The following is a 24,595-nucleotide window of genomic DNA, read 5'->3' as shown; positions in this document are numbered from 1 at the left end:
TTCACGAAAACAACGCCTACGATCTTTGATTAAACTGAGTGTACTTACATAGCTCCACAACTTATATTTGCAAATTTTCCTCGAAAGTTCGCTTGATGATACTTCAGGAAAAGAGGAATGAATGGTCATGATTCTCTCTAAAGTGCCGTCTTTATCTATTCTACTGTCTTGTCACCTATATACTAATAATAATAGCAATCAAATGAGGAACTTAATTTCAAAATTTGAAGAAGTGCGAGTAGCTTCAAAATTTGAAGATTTGCCAATTGACTTCGTTTCCTTGACAAATGTCTCAAATGTACTCTCACTTGCATAACTAGAGTGGTAAACGTTCTAGATCCTTTAATGTTCAATTCAAGATTTATGAAATCGAAGCTTTTTCTTAACACTAAGTGTAGTTTAAGAGACGAAGAGAACGAACAAAAAAGCATTAAAATATTATTAGACGTATCTAAAAGCTGTAGTCGATTTAAAATTTCGTAGACACAAACTTCGTAAAAGATTCGATCGCATGCTTTTGCCGTCATACAGGATGGTCGAATACTCGGGTCTAACTCAGAATCTCGCATAGGCTTAATGCTGCACACCGTGTCAAAGCAACACTGACCGACTGTGTCCGAGTTACAGTCCTGCTGAATGAAAGGCCGAGCTTCACACGGCCCTAAATTAAGTTTGGGAGAGGCAAGATGTATTAATGTGCTTTCGTGTGGGGACCTGATGAGGACCCAAAACACTCGAGCCCAACTCAAAGCCCTCTCACAATTACTAAACAGAAATCATTCTGCTGTTGTTAAGGAATCCATATTGGCTGCACTCAAACATTAAAGCACTAAGTATCCCCACCACATTTGAAATACTGTTCCAACGGTTAGAAGTGCCATTCCTTTACTGTATTTCGGCAAGTGAGAGTACGTCGCTATAAAAACTGTTTTAAATAAAGAAAAAGTGCGTGTTCACAATTGAACAGTTTTCTTAAAAAAAATTAGCTATATCCAAGAAAGAAAAAAATTTGTTTTTAGGAATGTTCAAATTATATTCTTATTCGAAATTTGGATTATTGTTAATAATTCTTAATTTAAAAGGTAAGTTTTCAAATCACGAATACATATTACGTTTGAATTTATATTTCTATACAGCAGAAAGGAAGCTATTTCAGTTAAATTTATCGAAGATCGAAAATTATTTTAAATTTAACCTGATACAATTTTTGTTCTTCACACTTTCCATAGAACGTTAGTGCTAACTAACACATGATTTAAGTACATAAAAAATCTGAAATTGACTTACAATTTTGGCCTGATTTTTTTTGTTTTGTTTTTAAGGGTAAATTTTAGCACAAAATACTACAATATTAGTAAGTTTAACTAATTACAATTTTTCGCCAAAGTTTAAGCTAAAGCACAAGTTAATGAACTAAACATTAGTTTGGGGTACATAAAACCCTTTCCCAACTTTTGGGCAGCAATATATCTTGCGTAGAAGTGCTACCCTAAAACATCACTGGACACTGCTTGTAGGTAGTTCGCTCCGCAATATTTAATCTGTACAGGTTTATCGTAAAGTCAAAGCTTATCAAGGTATTGAGCTTAAAGACAGTTTAGACAGTTTCACTGATTTCTCAACTTTTGGGCATCTTTATATTTTCCTAATTAATAGTAGTTCCTTTCCACAAAAGTCCACATACCATAACTTGTAACCAATTTATTAAGCAAAGGTATGCTAAATTCTCATCAAAGTAATGAGACAAAAATGGATTTGCGGCGATTGAATATCACAAAATTTCATTACGAAGTATGGTTGAAGTTAAATGCCCAATGCGTATTATTACAATGCAAGAAGTGACATAAAACAGTTAGTGAATTTTCAAGGAATCCAAATTTTGGAAGCAATATTACCTTATAACGCAGCACATGAATCGTAAATTTAATTTCTTAAAATTTTTGTTCTATCCTCTAATGTCACTAAAAAATATTTGATGAACTAGTTCTAGATCTATAAATACCTTAAGTATAAATCTGTATTAATTTATAATTAATTGACTAACCTACTCGAACCCTCCCTAAGTTACTGTTTCAAATAAAAGATTTTTGTGAATAATTAGTGTGCGAATTTTAACAAGAAATCTTATAAAACACATAGCTTTCACCTACCGTAAGTTAAATTTTCTTTGCACTTACAATTTTTATATAAATACTTCAGTATTTGACTTTTCCACGTCAGTAAAATGATACCATTGATAATGCTTCTATCTCCCCCAGAATTCTATTAAAAATCAATATTCCTTCAAATTGTATCTTAACTGGCGATAAATTATGTCTGAAGCCTAATTAATAAACGTTATGTCCCAGGTTCAAATGATAACTCGTGGCGCTGCCTAGCGAATTGCAACAGTAAAACAGTTTAAAGCGCACTACTTCTTAGTCTGAAATTCTTCCAACAGTAATTTCTTATTTAAATAATTTACAGGTATTGGAAAGTTACATATTGAAATCAAATTTTAGAGGAGAGATAAACTTCACTTTTTATTAGGAATTCCGCTTAAAGATCCCTGGAAAATGTTTCAAATAAAATTAAAACTTAACGTATGTTATTTGTATGTAAAAAAAAAAAATGGAATCAATGGAACCATTTTTGGCAAATATCGCTACAATATCTATTGTGGGAAGGGATTAGTGCACTGGATTCTAATTGCGGAGATCCCGATTTCGAATCCAGCTGCTGGGTCTCTTCCTAGAAGCTTCTCACAGCTCACTGTCCGGGAATGGACAATGTTCTCTCGTTGCAGACAACACCGGCAAAAAGGAAAATCTATCCAAAAGTCACAAAAAGTTCCCTAACAAAAGTTTAAAAAATTAAGTATAAGGGTAAACGCCAAAAGGTACACAAATCAGCAAGTATCCAACATTTCACTCATACTTCGCTAGTAATTTCAGTAATTTATTCAAATTTTATATCACCAATATCATTTAAGTAATTTGTCTGCATTAAATTTTCATTAATATTGTTCAGAATTTATTAGATGACACAGACCCTTATAGTGGCCATTTTCATTTACAAAATATTCGTTCAGTAATGAGTAGCATTCCATTTAACTTAGATTGATTGCAATAAGGTATCAAACTATTAATGCATCCGTTCTTTAAAAGAAATGCTAATAAACAATCAAATATGACGCGAAAAAATGAAGACACTTGAAAAAAGGGCATACACCCTTTTTTATACAGTTGTTATTAACTGTTTTTAAGTTAGGCTCTCATATTCTTTTGTAAGACGAATTTCAATTCGTTTTAATTACAATTCAGTTTTTAAATTGAAATTTCGTTTAAACTTTTCGACTCGAATTACGACAGTAACTGACCAACTATAACTTTCTTTTTTTTTCTATTTTAATGTGCGTGTGAGTGTGATGATTATTCAGAATAAAGAGCATAATAAAGATAACCCTATACTTAACTTTTTAAACCTAAGCTTTTGTTAAGGAGATAGATTAGTAAATAACTCTAGTGAATTTCAATATTGGCAGAAAATGGGAAGGTACAATTAGTGTTAATTAATAACTGGTGCAAGAAAAAGTGTGTGACATGGATTCAAAACGGTTATTTCCGGTCTCAATAAAAGATCTACCCGATTGCAATACTCCTTCTTGCTAAGAGTAAGCGAAAATGTGTCACACTAACGAATTTGATTACCTCTGTTTGAGGGACGAGCGCATGTAGATATAAATACATTGTATCGCCTGATAGTTCTAAATATAAATTCGGAAATGAGTATGTTGTAGTTCTTTCAATTTCAGCGGCATGTGTTCTTAGTCTAAAACTGCTTTCACTTGCCGTTTTAATGAATTAACTGCACACAGTTTTAATTTAAACATTTTATTCTTACATTCATTGTCCAGATTGTAAAATTACACATACGACTGAAATTACACGTTAGGGATAACTTATTTTTGTGCCTCTTGAAAATGTCCTAAACAAACAAAAATTCCTGCGAAAATAAAAATTGAAGAACAAGATGAATACAATAATCTGCTCAAAATCTTTCAGTGTTAAAAGTTGAATATAAACGTTGCTTAAACGATAAATGATAGTGTAATACAATAAAATTATTCGAATGACATCAGTGATAAAATTTTCGAAATTACAATGGATGTTTATGAGCTTTTAAAAAACCTCCAAAACATTTTCTTTCACATACCAACGCCACTCAAGATGGGATGGCTCCTGTGCATCATCTCTTAGTATGTCGACTCGAAGGCTTTATGTTAGAAACAAAATTAAATAAAATACTACTTACCTTAAAACAAATTACTTAAAATCTGTAATTTTTTTTTGTCAAACACCAAACGGGTTCTAGTCACAATCTTTAATTGGAAAGTTTTTCTCAGAAAATATTTATTGAGTGAGGTTCTGAGAGATCTTGCTGCCACAATCACAGTTTGCTATAGTGAAGCAATAGATCATGAATCAAATAGAAATAATCTATATTTCTTTGAGCGGATTATAAATTTGGAAGAAATTTAATTCAATAAAATGGAGTAAGAGATAGTCCTCTGAGCTTTGATTCAGATTTTGGCGAGTTGATTTTGGATATCCCAAAATAATGTATTGTAAATATTTTCTACTTGAGCGTAAGTTTGTAGATATGAAAGTTCCGCTAATGATTGCAATTTACCATCTTAAAAGTTCTTGTGTCCGTGTTAAGAAAGGTGATGAATTCCTGGCAATTTATAATCCTGTACATAACTTTCTCGAAAGAGAAATACTAGCACCTGGAGTCTGGTCGAGATATTAAGGACTTGTCAAATTCATACTTTCTGTTATAATAATAACCCCTGACAAATTTACAATCAAATTATTAATATACTACATAAAAGAATGTTTAAAGCCTAAATGAGTGAAGTTAATGCACCAATGTTAATTAAAATTAAACCTGATACTTTTATTTGGGGAAATCGCTTCATTACCCGCAGCAAAACGGTATTTTCCAGTTTTTCTAATTTTGGCTAGATGAATTCATCTTTTGATTTGTGAATAGTACACCAAGCACTGCCAAATTTGAACACACTGAGAGCTTTCGTTCTTTAGTCACATACACCTACTCAATATGATATAGACGTATACTGAGATTATGAGAAAATTCAGAGTAATGTAAGGTAAAGTTACCGACTGATATTCTTCAAAAATCTGACAAAATTTTTAAAAGGTAATGCCTAATTTTATAGGTGGGCTTTACGTCCATCTACCAAATTTGGTGTCGTGGGTGGAGGCGACTAGCATGCATACTTTACTGCAAATTTCTTTTATAAACCAATAAATAAAATGCAAGGCCTAGATCAGGAATCGAACCCAGTACCACAATACATATTAGCTGAACAAGTCTCGCCTCTAACCGCCCGGCTACCGTGGCGCCTAATTGACTTAATGTACGATATATCTGTTAATCTGTTGCTTATAGTCAACATAAATGAAATCTAAAAATTCAGTTTTGAAATAAAATTTTCGAAAAAATAAATCAACCGTAAGTGCCACTTTATTGAATCTATTTTCCCGTTTTTTTTTTTTGAGTTTTAAGAAAAAGGGAGACTTTTTTAGAAAATCTCAGGAGGTGATTTGCGCAAGCTTCCGTCTCTGAACAAGGTCGGTTAGCAAGCTGTAAAGAGGCCACTTACTGTTTCTATGTTGGTTACAGCTGGAGCTCTCCTGGCGAGGAAGAACAAAGGAAGCCGAAGCCTTCCTTCGAAACAGCAGGGAGAGACAACAGTAAGAAGGGAAAGCGAGTGAATTGATTTTAAAATTAGCTCCTGTTCTTACCTCCAATATCCCTCCGCCTACTGTTCAAAAGGGTTTGATAACCTGCTCTTAACATAACTATGATATACGAGTCTTACATCCTAAATCGGACTGTCATTCTTAACTCATTCAATCCACTTCAATCACGTCAGTATTTTCCTCTCTTATTCCGTCACTCCTGTAAACCGGCTTTAGCAGGTGGAAAGAGTTCATTATTGTTACCTTTGTTATTGTATAATGTATGCATTGCATTTGTACTCACCCTTAGATTTGATAAAATTATTTTTAAAAGTATTTAACAAAAAATAAATAAATAAAGCTGAATATATATGCTGTCGTCATTCAAATTCTCAAAAATGAATGCTGAAATTAGCCTGTAGGCCCGTATTTTATCTTGAGCCTTTATTTTAGCCAAGCTCGTGTAAGTGATGGATCTGTTGCTTTCTGGTTGACTGAGTGTAGAGAATGAATCTGCCAAAATTTAGTTGAAGCCTCACGGCAGGTATTATAAATGTTTGTCGGGATTTAAAACATGAAGATTATTAAATGAAGCAGGAAGGTTCTAAGTAACATATTGGCCCTGATTAGAGGACACGCGAAACAGTGGCTCGCCACTTGTACAACATAAGGTAACTTGGCACTGCCAGTGTTAAGATTAAAAAATATACTAGAGGCTGTGGCGCACTACATTACGAAATGCCCGCGCTTTGTGAAATATATTTATAGAATCAGGATTTTTGGATCGGATGAAATTGAGAGAGAGAAGTTCATAAACCTAACTGTCTCTGACGGATTTGAAAGTTATTTGTAACGGGTCTTGCAGATTTAAAGGTAACCACTGCGAAAATGGATTTGTGAGTTGGAAAATAATTAAAATAAAATAACGGGCGTCTGGAGGTTCGCGTGTGCATGTGCAAACGAATGTTCTTTTTTTCTTTTTTTTTAATTTGGCCATGACAGAAGCACTTGTAATGATTCTCAAATAATTACGCCTAACACTACTACGTCTTTATAATGAATGTAAATAATTGAAGATGTGCTATTCTCGGCTCAAGGACATTTAACTACACTGAGACAATTACTTCACTTTCAACCGCAAAAATACGAAAATATTTTGTAGTTCGGAGCCGTGTGAACCACTTCACTATTATCTAATCGCAATGAGTTTAAGAAACATTCGTTATTCTCTCTTATTTTTGTTTTCTTTCACGTCTCGTGCAGATTTATGATTTCAAACTTTCAACGGATATCCGGTTTGTGGCCTGTGAGTACCTGTGTCTGTTTTTTTTTTTTAGCCCTGTAGGCCCGTTTTTGTGTTTTGTTTGGTTAGTGTGGTTGTCTGTCCGTTAACGTGTAGTCACTATAATTCAAAAGCCATTAATTGTACAGAGTTGAGTTTTGATATTTGGTTTAGTGCTACCGTAGTAACCGTCAACAAGGTTTTGAGAAAAAACAAATCAGCCAGCAAACAACACGTGGCAATTTGCTGAATCGATTTTTCAAATTTTGGAAATGATCTCGAAAATCTTGAGAATTGTTTCGAATAACTCGAAAATGATTCTCTTTTGAACTTGGTTCACTATTTGGGCACATTTTAATCTATAACTTTAGCTCTAACGTTTTCCTAGGAAGCTGTGATCAAGGATACGCCAGCATTTTGAATGCTTATAACGTTGATTGCACTGAATATTTACTCACTCCGAGGGGGAAAGCTACCCAACGGTAACAATTCCAAATTCTGAGCTAATTGCTCTTGTCACTCGATGAGGAAATCGCGAGGCCACTGGCGTTTAAACCGGCTGGGAGTTTTATTTTTTTCATCATGGTGCGGGATGAGAGATTGGGTTGGCAGTGCAGGAAGTGGTGGAATTTTTTGTAACGAGATCGAACTACTAAATTGACGAATAGAATTTCAAGGTCTCTGTGAATGGCTAAATTGAAGAGGTAGAAGGGAGCATGAACTATTGATTTTGGATTGAAGGAATTGAATTTTCCGGAGGTTGGAACGTTTGACTGAGAACCCCAATGTTCAATTCCGTACGGCCAGGTAGGTACAAAGCAAATTTTGCAGTGTTTTGGTCTATACCTAACCTGGGTTATCCATTCCAACCAGTACTCAGGGCAGCGTGTTACGACCACCACGATGAGGAGATCCCTGACGGCAAACCGGCCGTCCAGGGGAGGTCTAATTTTACTACGGTAGTACTCAACACGGCTGGGAGGTCCATTCAGAAGATCATAGGTTTGTTGACAGGTCAGCTCGTTCAAACCCCAAGCGTCGGAGGCGTTTAATCAATGATTAGCATTTGTAGGTTTATAGTATAACAATAAAGAACATAGCAAGAAGAATGCAGTCTATTTTCACCTACAAAACGTTTGAGCACGTCCTGGGGACGGGGACAGCTGTGTTTAGCGAACACATGTGGCATGTATGCGTCTACGCTTTTCTAAGTGCGCCGTAGCTAAGACAGACAATCATGTTTATGGCTGTAAAATAAAATTTATTGGGCACTCTGATACCCTAAGTGCGATCTATTCATTCATAAGTGGCAAAACAATTTGGGCTTTTGGAACAACATCCTGTCCGTCTAAACCCAACTACGTGCTCAATGTAGAGGCGAACTGAGATCTTGTGTGCGAGTTCTCATCTTTCTGATTGGCCCAAATAATAAGCCAACCAAAAGGATTAAATGAAAATGTAAACAAATTTGCAATTTTCTTTCCTCAGCTTTAAAAAATGTTTAAAATAATAGTTTTAAGTAGTCCGCTCATCAAATAACTTCTATTAATTGACAATTTCATTCAAAAATAACAAAATTTTATAAGCGTTGACCATAAAAATTAAGGCATTTTCATCTTTCACCAATTTCGCTCTTGGTGCGCTTCTAAGTACATATTCCAAGAGCCTAGCTCTCTCAGCAATGGTTGTTTTACTTCCTGAGCAGTGAAGTTCGGAGATTTGGGGTTTCAGACAAGCAGATAGTTTAGAAGATTTACTTAATAATATTACTCACATTATACGAGGTTTCTTCAGGATACAAAACTACGTCTTATATATGGTAAGGTTGGAGACCGGCTAAACCCATTTAAAACTGAGTGTAATTAAAAAGGTCCTGAATTGATTACTAAAATTATTAGTATCAGTGCTAGAAGAAAGAGCTTGCCTCGATCAACTTAGAAACTATTCCTCAGATTACAATTTATCTAGATATAATTGGTTTTTACAGTTAACCATTTTGTTGAATAATATTGATGAAGTATACGATTTACTTGTTGAGGATTTCGAAAAAACCTTTGCCAAAATATTGGCCAAAACTGGTTTTTAAGAAATTGCCCCTGTCACCTATTGTAAACAACGTAACCTAAAAGCGTGAACCGATTTTCATGAATTTGTGACATTCGATTCAAAAATTGTTAGAACAGTTTTACAAGTGTTTAATAAGTAACTCTGTAAATCTTAGCCGGATTTATATAAATGTAGAATAAAGAGGATTGAGTTTTCCTTTACTTTAAAGGCTATCCTATTCTTTCTCCACATTAAGAGAAAGTATTGTAATCGTGTAACTTTTCCATTCTTTCGATTCGAAATTAGATGTGTCTTTTGGGAGGTCACAATGCACATTAAGAGAGGAGTTAGTTGCTCAAATATGTGAGGCCCTTTCTAAAATTAAAATCTTAAAGTTTTTCTTTTTCTGTTTTGATGTGTGTGATGATTGTTCAGAAGTTGTAAAATAAAAAGCAAAACAAATATAAACAATAAAAATAATTTTGAATAGAATTAAATTTAAAGTTATTTTTTATTATTTTTTTCTTTAGAATGGTGGCAAAATGAAATTCCCATTTCTAATTTCAGTTAGATAATGTAACAACTTGTTCCATAGTTGGAGATTAGTGCGACGGCCGTTACGTTTATAAAATATTAAATATCTCTAATTGCATTGCAGTTAATATTGTAGTTTAGAAGTGCATTCATCACTAAATGCGCATCATTAATGACATTATTCAATATAACGTAATAATAAATTAATCCGTCGTAACACTATCCAAACTGAGGAGTTGTTCACATACCTAGTTCCGTTTTAAGATTTGATTTGACATTGCTTTTGATTAGAGCCTAGATAAGTACTAGACTGTGCTCTAATTTAGTTGTGCATTAAAAATTTGGAAACTAATCAAAAATACACCACTTCCATATCTACTATATATATATATCACACACAAAGAAATACTCAATTTCATTTGCTGATCCAATTAAAAAAAATGAGTTGAGCTTAATTAATTAACTTTGGGTGCACGGAACGAAAGGAGAACAATAAGTTGAAAAAACGCCAAAAATCTAGAGAATGTAATAACACTGAGCGATATTTTGTCGGTCCTGATCGTCTGGTAACTTTCAGTCTGTTGAGTTCAACACAAATCAAAATCCAAATTTGTGTACTTAAGTTGATAAGTTTTTCGTCAAAATCAGCAGAACCGAAAGTGCCAATTTACCATCCATTTTGCTGTGTTTTTTTAGTCTTTTTTAATCGATCCAATGATTTCCTTAAACATGGTCTATTCATTGCGAAAAATAAATCTATTACTTTGAAAAGTATATTCAGGAAACTTCTTAAAAGCGAGGTTCTGAGAGCAGCGTGATATTAATACTAACCCAAAAATACTGAATCGAACATTTGTAAAACATATTTATGAACGCCAAATGACTGGGAGCAATGCGATAACTTTGCACTTCAGTATTTTAGTGCACTCACATACCTACATATTGAAGATAATCCCTTTTGGTACGTGCTGCAGTTAATTGATTCAATAATAACTTGAACTCAAATTCTATTAATATCTAAAACTTGGAATTGAGAACCTTAAGATGTAGCCAGCATGCCGAAAATCCTCGTGTAATGGAGACATTAATAATTCTGAACGTTATCAAACCTTGGCTCTGTAGAAGGTTCGTAGAGACAGATCCCTGTAACTACTATTTTTCGATATATCACTGACACACACTGCTACCGGAAATCACTCAATTTTCTTTCGATCTCCTAACAAATACTTATTTTCTTATTACTTCCTTCAGTATGCACTCTATGATTGTACTTCGCCAAATCTATCTTTGCTTTATCTTCACCCCTTGTAACGTCAAGCATTACATTCGCGCAGATTTTCAATTTTGGGTTTTAACTAGATAAATTGGTTTTGAGGATTCCCTGAGAACGTAAAAGTAGTTTTCACAAATTTTTGTAAAAAAAGAAAAAAGAAGTTAAGTAATGCCTATTTTTTCAGTCAATTTTTGTCATAACTACCAAATTAGGTGTCGTGGACGTAGGCGACTAGCAGGCGTATTTTACTATTAACATCTCGTATTAGCCATTAAATAAAATCCGAGGTCTAGACAGGGAATCGAACCCAGTACATTCTAGCTTTGCGGCCCTCGCTTCTAACCGCTTGGCTATCAAGGCGCACGATATTTGTGGGTTTGGCGCACATTGTATTCATTGTGCACAATATTCGAGGCGCCTTCCTTCCGGCCGCTGTCAGAGCTTAAGAATAAGAAACTTCCTGCGACTTCTACTTTCTGAGAGGGTCTGATGGGCTGACTAGTGCATGTTACTATAAAAACCCTTCTGCTTTCTCAACCGGGCTTGGGCCGGCAGAAATACAAATTTGGAGGGAATTTCCTTTACTCAATGAATTTTCCCTTTTTTCAAATTTCGTCGAATGCTCTAAATTTAGGTTCGATAACTTTTATTTGTATTAATTTTCTAGCAAAATTTGCTTTCACCATAAAGACTCCTTTTTCATCTAATTTTCACCTACTGTATGATTTTAGTAATTATCAGCAGGCTTAAGAAAGAATTAACAGTATGCTTAAGGTGAAGGGATTAGCTTTGTGGTTAACGTACTGAATTCCCACGCGGAAATCTTGGGTTCGAATCCAGCTGCAGGCCCTTAGATTTTCTCTTCCTAGGAGCTTCTTACCTTACAATAGTTCACTGTCCGGTGATGGACAGTGTTGTCTGCATACATTTAACAAAAAATGAATATTTTGGCCGCCATTTACCTGAGAAAACCCTAAAAACCAGAGGAAAGTCTATTACAGTAAAGTTGATCGCTGATGTTGATTTTAAAATGAACCACAAATAGAACTACAAAGTGAGGCCTGCGTTCATTTTAAAACCCGGAAGTTATATTATATCAGAGAAGCAGAGTTGAAAATTTATAGATAACGCTCTGCGGCTTCCTTTGTCTAAAAACCCTGTATTTCTACCCTTCTAAAAGCTAACAACGGCGTGTCACATATCTGAAGACCAAAACTACTAGCTTGGTGTAAACAAGACTGCATATTTTTCTCTGAATGCTCAATCGTACTTTGTTGAGGTTGCCATGGTTAATAACAGTAACTTACTAGCTACACTTTTTAGTTTCGAGCTTATGTAAAGATCTATCCAATCTAACAAGAAAATGAAAAGTTCAACTTAGAAATTGGTACTATGGCGCTGGAACGAGAACTACTCTTATATTAAACGTTTTTGTTTAGGAGATATTGTAACAGAATTGTTTTAGATTATAATTGGTATAATTTGAGGAACATGTATACAATAACCTTCCTGCTGATTAGGGTTCTTTCATTTGAAACATTATCTGGTGTGAACTCTCTAATTTCAACTTACACATTATTTTCAAACTATTAATTTCAAAACATACTAATTTTACTAGAAATCAGATTGTAATGAACTGCGCATTGTATTGAAATGTCACTGAATTCATTTGCTTCTCAAAGTAGCCTATAACGATTTTTTCAATTTAAAACGATTTTTTAGAAAAATTATTCTCTTAAAGTTATTGATTTACAAGAATGTGTAGTGAATATACATACTTTATAGACAATCGAAGGAGGCTTTTTTTTGAAAAAAGCATAACGAAAAATCCATTCAATGAAGCACTACCTCCGAAATTTTCTTCAATCTCAGAATTTCAGCCTCCTTTATAATACGGTAGCCGAGCGGTAAGAAGCGCGGCCAGCAAAGCTAAGATGTGTAGCACTGGGTTAGATTCCTCGCCGTGGCCTTTGTCTTTATTTAATGTGACAATACTTGTTGCTGAAATGCTATAATTTGACGAAAATTCCACAAGTAGAATTTGCCTTTTTGTTAACATTTTGAGATTTTTCCAAAAAAAGAAACTATCATAAATTTAATCTCGTTTGAACAAGAAAAAGAAAAAAATGATGAAAAAATTATTTGAAAAATAGAAACGTTTTTCATTCAGAATCTCTGGTGCTCAAAATCATGAGTAATGTGTTCAATGCCCCAGAGTCTTATTATTCTTTAATATACAATAAGAGATGTCAATTTACTAGTTAAAAGGGAGCATGTAGAACCGAACAAATGCTCACGAGGCTTAGCTTAAAGAATGAACAAGCGTTCAGCTTTAACAATAAATTAGCGAGCTCTTTCCAGTACCTAACCGCTAACACAGATCTCTCAGGATTGAAATAATATTTCTTCCTTGAAACTTATGATTTTATGCTCAGCATTAGCAACAAGGCGCCCCGAACTGAATTAATCTAAAACATCTATTATTCTAAAGTACTTTTCTTTGCCTCCGAGGCAGACACCATCTAACAAAATATCTTTTATATGCCGATAATGAAGGACGGATTGGAATTTAGAATGGACAAAAAGCTTGAATAGCTTCATTGAAAGTACCCTATTCCTCCACCTAGACATCAGATGGCAAATGTGGTATATTGTTAGTTAATAGCTGGATCATGTTTGTAAGAATTAAATAAGGATCGGCCTTAACACATGTATAGCGTGTGAGTGGAGGGTCTGAAAAGTAGAAATGAAGTTGAACAATACATTGCGATCCCTCAAAAACGTTCAGGATTTGCTAGTGAAGTCCGGCCGCTAATCAGGCACAAAACCACCTTCGCATACCCGGCTACTTCTTGAGTTCACATTAGAGTGACTGCCAGCTCGACACGGACTGGCCAACATGTAATTTCTTGTAATAAAAAATTGTTTACAGTCGTTATTATGTAATTATTGTCCTTCAACGAAAAAAATAAACCAAACAAAATACGTAGTCATAAATTAGGAACCCGGTGTAGTCACACACAAATATAAGTAAAACTATTCATCGTGCGACAATCAAATCAGCACTTGTCACGTGATTGCCTCATTAGCATTGCTAAGGTCTGTAGATTTCTAGCATATTTGCTAGTTAGAAGCACTGGTTTAACAAAACTATAGGCGCTGCCAATGTCGAAAGTCTGCCAACAAACCAATTCCATTTTCTAAGTAATGTTAATATTTCTGGCTATCCTCCGTAAGTACCGGAGGTAATCCTTTTTGAGGTCTTCTCAGCATTAAAAAATGCCTTTGGAATGATGACCTAAGAAAAATCCTTAAGGATTTAAATTAGAGATTTAGTTTAGGTGCCAGAATGGGCTCCGAAAATGAGCTATTTGATAAAATCACCAAACAGAAGCACCATTATTTTATTGAACTCAAATGTCTTTTTTGTACAAATTTTCAAGTTTCAAGAAAAATTAATTACGTCATCTGCGATAAAAGAAATTAATGTGAGTTTCTGAGCAGATTTTTGCTGCCACTTTTGAAAAGTCGCTGATTTCTCTCTAACATTATATACTTAACTACATTTATGAAAGGCCTATCACTTTGGTTTCCAATGCCTTCGAACTTCCTTCAAGATTGGTTTTATTAGAGGCAACGTGCATAATTTTGGTGCAACTTTTTTTTTTTAGTGCCAATTCTATGTTTCAAACGAATTGAGACGTACGAAAAATGCAACAGAAATTCGTGCTAATGTCTACAACAGATTTTTAATTATATAGCAAACTTAATTACGTATTAAATATTTAAGTTTATCTGATGTCTCGCGAGTCGCTTCTAATTCACCACCGAGTTAATTGTATTCGCTCATTACAAATTCAATTAAACTAACTTAAATGATTTAATATAAAAAGGTTCAGTAGTGTCAATTTTATGACTAGTTCTTCTTAAAAGGTTGCTTGTATCCAAATTTATTCTGTACTAAATTGAAAGCGAGCTTAATATGATTCTATATTAGAGCATTGGCAAACAGAATTGTTACCAAGCTTGATTGCATATTCGCTGTTCGCAGACCGTTCAGAGACGTTGTACATTAGTCTTTGTTGCTAAATGAGGAACCCAGTAGTCGCATTCTCTCTAACTTGCCCCAAAACTGAAGGTTACCGGAGAGATGGTTGATATCTCAATCTCCTCCTCTGCGGAAGTGGTGCAAATAAATGGATTGTAGGAATTTTTAGGTATTAGTCAATATCCGAAACTAATGCTCATTTTTAATTTCCAACTTTACCTTATACCGCCCCCGTCGAATGTCTGAATGCCTAGTATAACCTGACAAATAGTCCAGATGTTGATACTTTGTACATGCGGATAAAGACGTTTTTTCTCTTTCTTACCGCTAAATATTGGCCAAATAACGCTTCTTGCAAGAAATCCAATGATTTCTCACTAACTTGGCAGAAAAATATTAGGAACTGAGTACTTCGCAAATCCGTACTGAGCGCTCTACATTCGTAACTCCTTCCAGAGCCTCGAACATGTTTTTCGGTATTTTGTTGAGAGTAATAACTGTTGAATCTAGGATTGCTGCATTATCTCTTTTCTAGAAGAATGGAACTAATATTAAGAGACACCAAATCTCCTCTCCCCAGTTGATTAGTTTTAGAAAATGAAAGCCTATATTTCCAAATAGTTATTTAGTAGACAAGTACACAAACCATTCTGAAATAGTTGTAGATTTGAAAGTGCACTGACTGTTCACCGTATTGATATGAAAGGAAACTAATAACTTTAAGAAATTTCCACTATGGAAGTACTTCCGGGCCATTTAGTCCAACTGGATATCCGCCTTAATATTATAACTTTCTCTGCATGGATTGCGTCTTATAAGATTAAATTCTGTACCGCAACCGCAGCATTACTAAAGTTGCGATGAAGTTAGTTAGGCTGAAATAATACACAGGTTCTCTGTTGAAAACAGACGTTGTTTGGTACTCGTTCTGTGGCTATGCAAGCCTCACTTGAACCTGCCGTCATTATGCACCTACATCCAGCTTGAAGCCAGGGAACTGTTCTCAAGGTTAAGCAGTTTCATTTGTAAAAATTAGGCGATAGTCGCCTGTTTATAAAAAGATGTTAGGTAAGTTGGCCTGATTGTCAGCATTGGGTTTCGGTATTTGCTCTTCCGTTAATTTAGGATATCTAAAGGATGTTACAATAGGTCCGTAGTGTTGGGCCGTTTGTTTTACTGATTCCTAAAACCACTAAAATTTTTACATAATCAATAATGTTTAAAAAACATTTTATCAAAGTTAAATGATTACTTTCGCCTTGAAGTCGCGCATTAAAACATTTAACTGAGCAGTCATATCCACTAAAAATGCTTAATCAGTAGCTAGTCCTACAGTCAATTTCCGCTTTCGGTACCAGAAGTGACAATAATTTTGCAAAAGACTCTGCACCAATTGATCCTAAGACCCATTTTTTAATGTAAATTTAAATAAAAAAGCAGAATATTTCTTCTTAAAAATGTCAGCCTTCATTGTGTGCTTGTTTTTGAATATTTGCTTTTTGGTTTCGGAAACAAGCATGGAATGATTAATGTAAACTTTGTAATTGTCTAGCATTGCGGTTCCAGCCACTCAGTCAATATTTTTTCTCTTTGTTGTTTGTTGTTGTGCCGTCTTTTTGCTCTAGACCAAGGGTGGCCAACCCAAATGATCTTGTGGGCCACTTTGGAAATTAAGCCTATCAAATTATATGTGTATCTATTAGATTGGACCCACTACAAAAACATTTTTCAGTGAATATTTAAAAAATAATTTATTATTTTTATTATTATTCATACACATAAACAATATAATGACAATGTTCGAATAATATTTGAATAATTTAATTAGTGAGATATTTGTTTCTCAGCACTAACACTTATCTCTTGCAAGTAGATCGCAATGCACATTATTGATGTTGCAGGTTTTCATCGTAAAGTTCCAGTGTGATTAAAGTTTGGTGAAATTCATTTTCGAAAAAACGATTCGCTGGTGTAAGTAGATCCAAATTCACTTTCAACTTTTTGAGCCAGATTTCCCAAATTAGAATTTTTTTTTGTGACATAAATGTCATAAAAATCTATTTTTGAAAATGATTTTTCAAAAATGTGTATTAGTACATTATTTTATTGTAAGCCAATAAGTTTATTTGGAGATAAAGAACAGAGTTTGTAAAATTGGCCACCCCTGGTCACACATATAATTTGATACACTTAGAGGCTTATAATGAATGCCATGTACCCCATGTGTTGCCGCACCCACGGAGACTGGTCCATTGGATTGCCAGAGCGTTAAAGAACTCATGGTTGCGGTGTTTCAAGTTTGGCAGGCACATGAGGAAGTGTGGGGCAGCTAAACTGGTATAGGCTCCAGCTTAAATTCCCTCTGGTCCAGCTCTGATCTTCAAACAGGCAATGCTGACACAGGTACAATGGCAAAAGTGACTGATAGATATGGTACTTGAATAGAGAATATATCCTAGACAGGAAAGATAGTGAACTCTATTATAGACTACGGGACGTGAGAAGCAAGTGCCATAGACGAAACGTATGTCGGTCACTATAGATTGCGTCGCGTCTATTTTTGCACGGACGTAAAATATTGCATCATCTTCAGATTTATCTATTACATAACACCGAGACAATATTAAGGCGAGCTGCAACTTCTTTAGCATGCTTCTAATGTACCAAAATCAATACAACTTACAGATCTCAATAACGATAGCAACATTGAAAATATAGAACATCATGATAGATTGTTATAAGATATACCACCATCTGTTAGATCTCTTACTTATCAATTCCTTGAAATAACGATGAAGGTATTTTATCTATTTAGTTTTAGCCGTAGGACATCATAGCTGCACAGAAACTAATTCTGACGGAATTATCATTAGGGAACGGAAAAATTAAATTTTAATCTTCCCTATAAATACATGGGAAACGTTTTGGAAATAATGTGTAAATTTCAAGCAGAAACAGAAAGTTTGGCAGCATCAGAGATAATGCTCCATGAAACCGTGAAATACATTCTAAAAGAATTAGAACATTTAGACAAGTTTTATACATTTTTTTTTTTTTTAAATAGATTGCGATGTTGTCAGAAATGTTATATATTTTTGTAGACGTCTTTTTGGGCTTATTCGATGTAGAAATTAATTCTTCTTCTTCTTGTTTTAGATTTGGATATGTTGAAATGACTGCAGTAAGAGAGTTCTTGTATGTTCACAACCGAATTATTTTGTTATGCATGCATACCTCTAATGTGCCATAGTTATTTACCGTAAACAGATTCTCATTGGCCTAGTACGGAGCCCATTGTTAATATTCTGCTAACATAACCTTACTTTTGTTTACATAACAACCCAAACCAAAGATAACTTCTTATCAGATATTAAAAATGATAAAGGTACGTCTTGGTTGGTGTAAGATAGATAAGTGCCAGCAGACCCTTGTTTACTTAAGCGATTACAGCAAGCCTAAACAAATCTCAGAAGAATACCTCATACTTAAGCCGCGACCTGTAATACTCTCCTAAACAAACCTTTATCTGTACCTAACTAACCGTAACTAATTTGTTCGAGATTATAGTTTCGACTTCCAAGCAAAAGAACTGGTCTTAATCCTGGCTTATATTAAAGACTTACTTTAAAAGTCACTAAAACTCTACTAGACCAGAACTCTAATAGAACTAGGACCTAAGAAAGGTCTTTGCGTTTGTTTCTTCTCATTCTGTTCTGTTTGCCTGTTTTATTTGTGCTAAAAGATTCTTTGGCTTAAGCGGTAAAGAAGATTATCACTCTAGCAAAGTTTTACTATCACAGGAAGTTAGGGGTTAAGAGATAGCGGCTGTTCCGAGGGACACCCCTGAGTCTAAGACCAATTAGAGCTTATGGTCTGAAGAGATGATTACTTAGGGTCAGCTCACCACATGCCACTCCACTTTGCTAACCTGTGCCGGTATCAAAGCCTTCTAGCGCTTCCCAAGGTGTTGAACCAGACCAAGCCGGGTGACTATGCCAACTTAGTGTGGCCTTATGTCTGTTTACAGGCACGATAAGCTCGGTAAACATCTCCACAGGGTGTCCTACTGTGGGTGGCCAGAGGAGAGGAAAATGGCCTCTCACATCCTGTTTGCCTGTGTTGCAATCACACAGTTGCGGTATGAAATCTTTGGCATCTGGTGACCGGAGGAGAGCATTTAGCAAAAGCGATTAATTAGTGAGTCCCTGGACTTTTTTAAGTTGAAAGGCTTTATTATATACGTACTAGACATTTAGGTGGATGGTGTACAGTACGTTATACTGACTACAGTACCTCGAAGAACAGGACCCGCCCCTTTATTTTATTTAATTCTAACCTAATTAATATTCATCCTAACCCAGACATAGCACTTCTTACGTGGTTTAAACTTTTCAAATACGAAGTAAATGGAAACGGAATACATATTACTGAGTTTTCTCTGCAAAGATGGTTGGGAAAAGCAATGAGAAATTATTGACTTACAGACGGATTTAAGTTACAGCAGGTGATGATGCTCTGTATATCCAACAGCAAGCTGATTCAAGAAAGAAACCATTGTTGTATTATAAGGGGAAAAAAGCCGAGTGGTTTTTACACTCTAGAAGTTTAATCTTAAATCGTTTAATTGGACTAATTCAGGACTTATTCTAATATGGCTCTTGGTTCATATTGAGGGGAACTCTAGCGACGAAAAATCACTTAAAATGAACAAGTCACCAGTAAACCCTAAGCGTGAGAATGTCCACGTGTTGTACTTTGAATGCAGTTTTAGTTAGTTCAAGAGTCCGTTAAGCCCTACTTAAGAACTTTTGAATCAACTGTCTTTTCTCTGTTTTTCCGTTTTATCGTACCTAGTAGTGGCAAATAAATTCTGTGACCAGTTGAAAGTAAGCAATAACACATTCAGTTGCGGAACAATCAAAGAGCTGTACTGTTTACTATTCTCATTTAAAGGCTGACAAAGTATTTAAACATGGTCTCATTTCTCTCATGCGAGGCATCTGGCCATAAGCTATAGACCAGAGCTACTGACCTCAACAACTGACTATTTTTCTTGTTACAGGTGCTCAGAGTGCAGTTGGACCGAGTTCTTCGGCAAGACAAAACTGTACAGATGATATAATGTTAGCTTGTTCATATGCGTTAAAAGCTGACCAGCTCAGGTTTACCAGTACTAAGGAAGATCTGACGGTGTTATGTCCGTAAGTATTTATATGCGAGGTTTGCGTCGGTTACATCACTCATACTACAATAAAATTTTAATTAAATTTGCATAATCTTTTGGTCTAAAATTTCACTCACACCAACTGCACACGATGAGTGTGCTTTATGTCGATTACTTTCGAAATTTTTAGCGGGAAAACATAATGAAATATACAAAACCATTATTCAGGTAAGTAGTCACATAATTCAGGAGCATAAATCACAGTAATTAATTATTCATATTTTTTTAAATATTTCCAAATCATTTGCAGAATGATTTTAATTTCTTAACCATTTCATAACCACTGGCTTAGGTAAAATCTTAATTTCGAAAATTTGACAAGATTTCAACAGTTGCTCCTACTTGGAAGAATGAAATAGAGAAATAATGTTTTCAACGATCTGTGTGACAATATCGGGCCCGTAAATGTAAAGGTTGTGTAGGTTGTGCACAGCTGATTTAGATGTACGTACAGAGCTTTACACATTTCAACTAGCAGCCATTGTAATCCATAGGCGTGGCTGTGGGCATGTCTCTGAGAAAGTCCCTGCTTCTGATTGGCTAATCCTACCATCCATGTCTTACCCCTCATCTCTGCATTCTGATCAGTTAGTTTTTTTAGTATGAATTATTTAATAGAAAAAAAAAGTTTAGATTTTTTTATTAATTTTTCTCCAGTAGGTATTTGATAAATTAATAGAATATGCAATAAAACTGTTAAATGAAAATATCTTTTGTTATCTTATTTATTTGTTTATTTTATTTGTGCGTAAGAGAAAAAATGAATAAAGTAAATTTGTATGGTTTAAATATGAAAAACCAAATCTGTTAGATGTTAATATGGTAGATAGCCTTTTAATGAACATTTTTAAAGGTTTCCGAACACGCCTATCAAACAAAAACTACTGGGCGCGGGGACTGTCGTGCCATCTAGCGGCCTCCTCGTAAGGCACGGCTCATTGTCCACCTAGCGAAACATGCTTCGAACATCCCAATTCGCTTTCAATTCCTCATTTTTACTAAAAAAATATCTCAACTGTTCTTGGGTCCTACGTTTTCTTTTCCAACATTTAGTTTTCTTCTGTGTTGTTGTTAAATAATGTTTAATTAATACATTGGTAATTTTGTCTTTGTGGGTTGGCGGCATTGTGGCGTCAGTAATGCGGCTTGTAGCGTCTGTACAGCGTCATTGTTGTTGTTGTTGTTGTTGTTGTTGTTGTTGTTGTTGTGTACTGGGAGTTAGCGTCAAGTGTATATAGTACCTTGTGTAATAAAGTACAATTAAAATAAAAACTATAAAACATATAAGTGTTGTTTATTCGTAGCAGCTGCAGCAGAAACCTCGCAATTAAAAACATTAACAAGAAAACTTTTAACAGGTTATGGGCCCAGGCCGTTGTCCATCTTAAAAACTACTAAAGGAATAGAAAGGTTAGTTGCACCTTGCTACATTAAAACCCGTAAAAATGAATCTATTAAACGAAGTGATAGAAATAGACAAATTGAAGAAACCCGAGGACTTCCAATGTTGGAAATTTAAAATAACAATTTTATTGAAGGCCAATGGGTTATATGGCATTGTGTCTGGGGAGGAAGCGTCACCTCCACAAGACCATAAGGACTATAATTTGTTTGTTCAGAGGGACGCAAAAGCGCAAAAACTTATTATCCTCTCAATAGACAAAATACCACTGACACATGTTATGACTTGCAATAACTCTAAAGAAATGTTCAAAAAACTAAAAGAAGTGTATGAGCGTGATTCAACGCAACAAAAATTCGATTTAATGCAAGAATTTTTTAACTTCAAGTTTAATAATAGCGTTGATATATCAACTAATATTAGCATTTTAGAAAACCTGGTTTTTCGGTTAAAAGCCCTGAATAATGAAATAAACGACAGCATGGTTATGTCAAAAATTTTAACTAGTCTTGACAGTAAATATAGACATTTTTGGAGTGCCTGGGAGAGTACTCCCAACGAGGAAAAAACACTGTCAAATTTGATCACAAGACTAGCAAATGAGGAGAAACGTTTCTCATGCTCAGAGGATGTTGCAGTAGCATTCAAAAGCGTGATTAAAAATAAAACAAATCAATCTTATTCAACACCGGTAAAATGTTTTAATTGTTCGAAACCAGGACACATATCTAAGTTTTGCCCCAATAAAAGGCAAAGTAAATTCTGTAAAATATGCAAAAAGAATAACCATGATGAAAAGAACTGCTATTTTAGAAAAAATAAACACCCTGAAAAACACGACATATCTTTTCTGGCCAATGAAACTTCAAACTCCAAGTGGATATTGGATTCGGGATCCTCGAGTCACATGACAAATGATGAAAACATATTAGAAAACGCGAGGAAGACAGAAAAGGAGATACAGTTAGCAGACAAGGATTCAAGACTAAAAGGTGTGAAGGAAGGGAATGTGAATTCCGTTTCTTGTGAGCTAAAAAATGTTATTTATGTACCTAATCTAGAAAAAAATCTAATATCAGTTAATAAAATTACGCAGAACGGGGGAGTGGTAGTATTTAAGAAAGAGAGTGTAGAAGTTTTCAAAGATGATGAAATAGTGTTACAAGGAAAACGGAATTCCAGTGGCCTATACTCGGTAGATCTGGATATTAAGGAAAGAGTAGAAGCGAACTTTGCTGAGAATGTGAATCCCAGAACATGGCACAGACGTTTGGGACATAAAAGTCAGGAGTGTATTAATAAACTCAGTGGAATGGTGGATGGATTGAATTTAAAAAATGAAAGATCTCAGTTCGACTGCGAGACATGTATGCAAGCTAATTTAAATAAAATAATTTCTTTAGAAGATGAAGTAAAACAACTGTACGTAGAATTACGAGCGTCTAAAGATAAATTGCTAAAAAAGATTGAAGAAGAATCTTTGATAACTAATAAGTACATGAAAGGAAAAGGTGAATTAAAAACGGATGTTAAACCATTAGAAAATCATATTTTAGAATTGAATGAAGAAAAAAGAAATCTCGAATGTAAACTTAAAAAAATTCAAAGTGAATTACAGTATAATCAAGTTAGTGAGGATAAAATCCAGAGTGATATAATAACTGTACCAAATGGAAATTCGCCTGTTAAGGATAGAGAAATCACTGGGAAAAATAGAAAAGAGAGACGGAAGAAATTACTGCAATTACTTGCTGAGAAGGAAAAATCGGAGAGAAATGTAGAGAAAAAGGAGAAGAAATTAAGACTTGCTGATGAAACAGAAAACATACCTTTAGAAACTTATGCCAAAGAGCTAGAACAGCTGAGTGAAACCAGTGACAGAGAAGTCAAAGAAGAAGAAGAAGATACAGTAGGAGATGAAAAAAGTGCTACAACCTACCAAATGCTCAAAATTAAAGGATTAACACCTAAAAGAAAGAAAGAAGTGAGAAATCCGCGAGTAAGGTATAAAAATAAATAGCCTACTCAGACGCCGACTATGCGGGAGACCCTGAGACTCGTCGCTCAACAACTGGATTCGTGATATACTATGGAGGCGGGCCGGTTAGCTGGTGCTCGCGAAAGCAAAATATAGTGGCATTATCAAGTGCGGAAAGTGAATATATTAGTAGTGCCGAATGTTGTAAAGAGTTAATTTTTATAAAAGAACTCATATATGAACTAACTGGTAAAAATTTGAACTGTACATTATTTATAGATAATAAAAGTGCTATTGATATAATAAAAAATGGTAACATAAATAAAAGATCAAAACACATAGATGTAAGATACCATTATATAAAAGAAAGATATGACAATTGTGAAATTAATGTAAAACATTGTAGTTCGAATGATCAAGTCGCAGACATTTTCACAAAACCTTTAGGTGGAGTAAAATTCAATAAATTTAAAGACTTAATTGTTTCATAAATAAATGCATACCTGTTATAGATAAAGATAAAATTAGGGGGTGTGTTAAATAATGTTTAATTAATACATTGGTAATTTTGTCTTTGTGGGTTGGCGGCATTGTGGCGTCAGTAATGCGGCTTGTAGCGTCTGTACAGCGTCATTGTTGTTGTTGTTGTTGTTGTTGTTGTTGTTGTTGTTGTTGTTGTTGTGTACTGGGAGTTAGCGTCAAGTGTATATAGTACCTTGTGTAATAAAGTACAATTAAAATAAAAACTATAAAACATATAAGTGTTGTTTATTCGTAGCAGCTGCAGCAGAAACCTCGCAATTAAAAACATTAACAAGAAAACTTTTAACAGTTGTCAGTGTTTTCTGTTATATATTCTGTTGTTCCGTTAGTCGATCTGTTGTTTCAAATTTTTTGGGAAAATAGTTTACCAAACATAGTTTCCTTTCATTTTTAATTTCTGAAATTTTAAAATGACGAATAATATCGATGACACATATTACGTATTCATAATAGTATAAAGCAAATATCCCTATTTTTTTTTTTTAACTGAAGAAGAGTAAATTTAAACTAGACACAAT

The 24,595-nt window shown here is 34.6% G+C and overlaps 1 protein-coding gene across 3 annotated transcripts in view; it reads left to right on the top strand.

The window, feature by feature from the left end:
- Nucleotides 1-871: 871 nt before the first annotated feature.
- The window catches only part of LOC141459494 (uncharacterized), a 28,561-nt gene continuing 4,837 nt past the window's right edge, over nucleotides 872-24,595 (top strand). The window contains exons 1-3 of one of the 3 annotated variants that reach the window (XM_074138634.1): nucleotides 884-1,082; nucleotides 16,832-16,901; nucleotides 19,993-20,131. In XM_074138634.1, the coding sequence (XP_073994735.1) occupies nucleotides 20,052-20,131 (80 nt within the window). In that variant the 5' untranslated portion in view covers nucleotides 884-1,082; nucleotides 16,832-16,901; nucleotides 19,993-20,051. Of the gene's footprint in view, nucleotides 1,083-6,927; nucleotides 7,054-16,831; nucleotides 16,902-19,992; nucleotides 20,132-24,595 lie in introns of those variants that run through there. The other 2 variants (XM_074138633.1, XM_074138635.1) reach the window with 2 other exon arrangements.

Source organism: Rhodnius prolixus, unplaced genomic scaffold (assembly GCF_049639745.1).
Source record: "Rhodnius prolixus isolate KJV_2025 unplaced genomic scaffold, Rpr scaffold_11, whole genome shotgun sequence".
Taxonomy (NCBI): Eukaryota; Metazoa; Arthropoda; class Insecta; order Hemiptera; family Reduviidae; genus Rhodnius; species Rhodnius prolixus.
Note: the sequence above shows the minus strand (reverse complement) of the source record. Positions and strands in the feature narration are given on the sequence as shown.